At 46.1% G+C, this 4,888-nt stretch overlaps 1 protein-coding gene across 1 annotated transcript in view; it reads right to left on the bottom strand.

Moving 5' to 3' along the window:
- Positions 1 to 522: 522 nt before the first annotated feature.
- The window catches only part of LOC102211316 (protein FAM9A-like), an 8,587-nt gene continuing 4,221 nt past the window's right edge, over positions 523 to 4,888 (bottom strand). Inside the window, exon 3 of the mRNA XM_013911985.1 lies at positions 523 to 1,310. Within this exon, the coding sequence (XP_013767439.1) occupies positions 1,288 to 1,310 (23 nt within the window). The 3' untranslated portion in view covers positions 523 to 1,287. The remainder of the gene's footprint in view (positions 1,311 to 4,888) is intronic.

The raw sequence follows: 4,888 nt of genomic DNA on the forward strand, positions 1-4,888 counted from the left end.
CACCTGTGCGACACCAGCGTCCGGCATACGGACGTCCTGGACCGTCCGCAGGAAGCAGCAGCCGCCTGCTGCCAGATAATACACGCAGATCTACTTTAATACAAAGAAATCTCGTATTATTCCACCCGTTACGTAAAAGGATGAGATTATCGATATGCAGATTAACGAGCGCCCAATCATATTTCAGCATATCGCCCCGCCCTCCCCTCAAACCATAGGAGCCTTCAGGCGTGCAGATAAAAATAGAAACCTGCAGTTTAGTTGTTAGATTTTAGTCTTTATTGTACTATTTCTTTTCTTGACAATTTGCTAGCGGACATGTGAAAACTTGGACCAACAAAACATCATTATTATTATTATTATTTTAATTACAGCATAATCGTCGGTAATAGTGAGAAGATGTTTTTAAAAAATAAAAACAAAAGAAGAATTGAAACCAAACGGGAACAAAACAAACAAAAAGAAACAGTTTGACTTTAATATTCAATGATGGATTTTCTTTTTTTTTTTTCCTTTGTTTTAAATTCATGTACACAATATAACAGTCTAAAAACATTAAACACACAGAGCTGAAGACATTGCAGTGTTGGTGGGGAAGTGGCAGTCCTTGGGGCGGTTTATATATGGAAGCAACATGGTCCTGCTGTACTGTCAAATATCTACGGGGGGCAAAGATGGGGAGGAAGAAGAAGAGGAGGAGGAAGAGGAGGAGGAGAGGGGGGACTACAAACCAAAATGGCCGTCGATATAAAACTAACAGTCTTTTTCTCTCTTTTTTTTTTTTTTTTTATGTAATCCACCAATCAGGAGTCGGCAGAGCTTCGGGAAGAGAAGGGGGAGGAAAGTGGAATGTCTCGATTTTCATTTTTTATTCTTCATTTTCTCTCGTAGACAATATAAAATCTCACAGACAAGCAAAGAAAGGATTAAGAAAAGAAAAGACTGGATGTTTGTATCGGACAGAGGGGGTAGATGGATGAAAGATGGATGGATGAAGGATGGATGGATGACGGATGGATGGACAAAAAGAAGGGCTTGAATTATTGCTTTCCGAGTAATCATTTTTCTTCTCATCTACATGAATTGCATCTTTCTCTCCGTCTCTCGTTTCTCATGTTGGGTTGATAACACGTGATTACTCCATTTATTGGGAGGGATGAAGGGAGAGAGGAGGAGGACGGGGAGGAAATAAGAGGACAAGAAAGTGGAGGAGTTGGGGGGTGGGGGTGGGGCTCAGAGCTCCTTGCTCAGCGAATCCCGGGCAGTTCTAATCCTCTTTGTGTGGCCTCACACGTTTCCCGCCTTTTTGTCTGGTAAATGATAACAGAAGAGATCGAAAAAAAGGATTAAAAAATTGGAAAAAAGAAGAAGCAACAGTCACATAAAAGGGTTAAATGCTGCACGTGTGTTCAGTGGTTTAGTACGAGGAGGTTGGTCTCACAGGACGCACACAGAGCAGAACAACACAACACAACGACAGCTGATGAGGACAACAATGAGTCGTCACATCATGGAGGATCACGTGACAGCTACTCTACCTGTGCTTGTGCTCTTTGTGCTCTTGACCTTGAGGAGGAGATTTGCCCTCTAGTAAATAAACCCGACCACCCACTGCAGCCTGTCTTTGCCTCGCTCACACAGAAAACCCTCCGAGAGCGAGCGAGGGGGGAAGAGTCTGTCCAGACCCAGCTTTTCTCTCCCGTTGCTGTCTCAGCTACAGCTAGTGAGAGCTAGAAGCCACCTGAGGATCGAGGTCAGAGGTCGAAGCGCTGTGACAAAACCGGTGCCTTAAACGTGATTCGTGTAAAACTAGCAGCAGGAAGCACAGGAGCTTGTGCGATCACGGAGCTGCATTTTCATGCAATTCCAGTTTGAACCACAAGATGGAGCCGCGAGTCAGCACGGTATCCAATCTGATCCGAATCCAGCACACGTACGAAAGACGGACTCAGCACATCAAGTCCTGTTTAACGCCTCGAGACGTTTTTCACCGTCGCCACCTCTGCGTTTTGAGACCGGATGTGATGCGTGAGCACACAAACTGAAGCACACTGCAAGCTCATTGGATTAACATCCTTTTCTGAGTCCAACATGGCCGTAATTTACTAAATTAACTCCTTGCTTTATTTTGTCAACATTAAAAGGCTTTTAAAACATTTCTGCATCACTGATTCCCGAAGTGTGAGCTGCAGCCCCCTGCAGAAAGAACGCAGCTTTAAGGCACTTGTGCACTGGCTTCACTTCAGACCCAAAAGATGCGTTTTTATATTATCAATGCAGTGACGGTTACAATAACACTTCATGCACTGAACTTGAGTTTCCACAAATTAATCTTCCTGCGTTATCGACGGCAGTTTGGACTTGCACAGCATCCATATGGGAAATAACAGAAGCCAACTCTGTACTGGCCGGAGAAGAAAGGAGGTTTAAATGCACAAACATGGTAATTCTGTTACTACAGATGTAAAGACATCTGAGTCTTTCTCTAAGAGCTGTGCCACATCATTTATTTGGTTTCCAAACCTCTCACCTTCTCTGCTCATCACACACTGAGCCTTAAAAAGCTGCCAAATTGCTGCAGCATTTTCAGTTGGAAGCTCCACCAGTATGTCAACCAAGCAGCCAGTTAGAGGGCTGGAAGCTGGAAGCACAACGCCGAAGTGCCAAAAACAGAGTCTGTGTTAAAATGTGCAACTTTACATCAGAAAGAAGCACGTTTACAGCCTGATACAGACACTGGTCTCACCACCAATTAGGGGTTAGGGGCGTGGCCTCTTTGACTGACAGGTGGACGGTGACACAGGTGGCTGTAGGTGCTAGTGGTCTGCTAGGCTTCACCTCAGCTAACTGGAGTCCCTGAACTGGACCTCTGGGTCGCGTTTGTGATGTTTGAGCCTTTTGGAGTATTTTTAATGGCATCATGTGACCAATAATACGGCTGCTGTGAGGTCATTCATGCTAGCAGACAGTCCATGAAGTCTGAGCTCCAGTTTTGCTGAGTGAAATTTTAGATGCTTCATCCAAAAATCGGAACTAATTATCAGAGCTGAAATTTTCATCTGTTTTGGTATGGCATTTATTTCAATGCTGGTTCTTTGTGCCACCAAATAAAAACCCTTTACTGAGCGTTTCAGCAGAGCCCAGCTGCTGGTGTCGCAGACAGCTCGGCACACTGTCCTAAACGCTGGGCGTTAAACCGAGCTCATTTTAGCAAAAGACTTGGAGCTTCAAAGAGACTCCCCGTGAACGGCACAGCAGCAGCAGGAGGAGCTGCGATCCTCTCTGCGAGCATCTGCCGGGCTGCAAGAGATCAAAGCGAGGCGCTCGCTGGACACCGAGCCTCACGTAGCGCTTGAATGAAGAGGAGGCTGGAAGTGATAAATAATGGAGGAGGAAACAGAGCACCTTCTGGTTCGCAGGCACTTCACCTCCTACTGATCAGCGTCCAGCAGCTCCTGCCGGCTCCCTGGTGGGAATGGGGGAAGTGGTGGGAACAGGAAGGAAAAGAGCAAGTCCACGGAGCAGACCGCCCCCACGTAAAGAAGAGAAAAGGCTCCAAATGTCAGGAGATGCTAAATTTCACCTCCATCGTCACACTTCCTCGTGCCTGTCCTCGATCCTCTCGTGTGTGGGTCAAAACCTACCAAAGCGACTTCAACATCAAATTAGCTCTAACGGGATGTGCCGCAGAGCAGATGATCTGATATTTACATTTTCATACAAGTCCACGAGCAGCCGGCTTCCTCCCGCGCTCGCCACCTGAGTCCCGGTCACCGTTGATGGCTTTTTGCTGCTCATCTGTGCATGAACTCTCTCTCTCTCTGCTGAACACTCGCAGGTGATTCGCTGCTGAGCAAACATCTACTCTACAACTTACTTAAAGGGATTCAGGAAGAACTGCGTTAGGTTTACCGAGCGATCGCCCAGAAAAGCTGGCATGCCTATAAATACAGTGCGTGGTTCTGTGCATGCACCTTTCAACGTACAGGTAAACAGCGTCAGTCAGTGCGTGGGCTGAATATGGAGCTGGTCACGGTTAGCCTAGCTTAGCTTAACGACTGAATGCAGGCGGGGTGAAACTGTAACCTTTCAAACAGCTTTGAACCATCAGTCCCAGCAGCTCGAGTTTGCCGTCACACCTGTATTTCAGCAGGAGACTGCAGTGAGTCGAACGCCAGTGTTACAGGGCTGTGGTGATATCAGAGTGTAACGCAAACGGTGACCATAAGCTAGATTTTACCCCGGCTGCGGTGCAGGTCTCTGTCACCACGGAGGCCAGCAGCTGGTTGGATTGGGGCTTCAAACAGCCACCTTCAGCTCTTTAACCTCTTATTATACAGGTTCAGTAAGAAACATCTGTATTCACTCATCTACCTGCGCTCTCAGGTGTTTGGGCTGCTAGACTATACATCGTCTCTTCTGACCACACTATTAAACTCAGCCAAGTCTTCATGACTCTGCTCCAGGCCAATCTTTCACCAGGACTCTGACCTGCTGTGGAGCTTCATCTGAGTCTAATCACCAAAAAATGTATTACTTAAACTAAATAAATTAGATTCAATTCTTTCAAATCGTGTCTTCTTATTGAATTTCAAAGTTCAAAGGAAATCCTGTTTCAAATTCAGTAACTGCATGTTTGTTAAGTCACCTCGGCCGCAGACAAAGTTCAGTTTACATCTCAGTGCTAAACTCTGGAGCGCCTGCAGGCATCAGCTGTTTTCCTGCTTTTCATTTGTTTTCATTCTGAATCAGATTTTTTTTGTATTTGTGACATTTGAGGAGACTGCTCCTCCTCCTGCTTTCAGTCATCCGGTTGTTCAGTCTGACGTCACTAGCCGTGTCTGGGTCTAAACTCCGCTGCAGGTCCATATATCAAACGATCACTATG

This window comes from Pundamilia nyererei, unplaced genomic scaffold (assembly GCF_000239375.1).
Source record: "Pundamilia nyererei isolate P.nyererei 1_Seehausen unplaced genomic scaffold, PunNye1.0 scaffold00076, whole genome shotgun sequence".
Lineage (NCBI taxonomy): Eukaryota > Metazoa > Chordata > Actinopteri > Cichliformes > Cichlidae > Pundamilia > Pundamilia nyererei.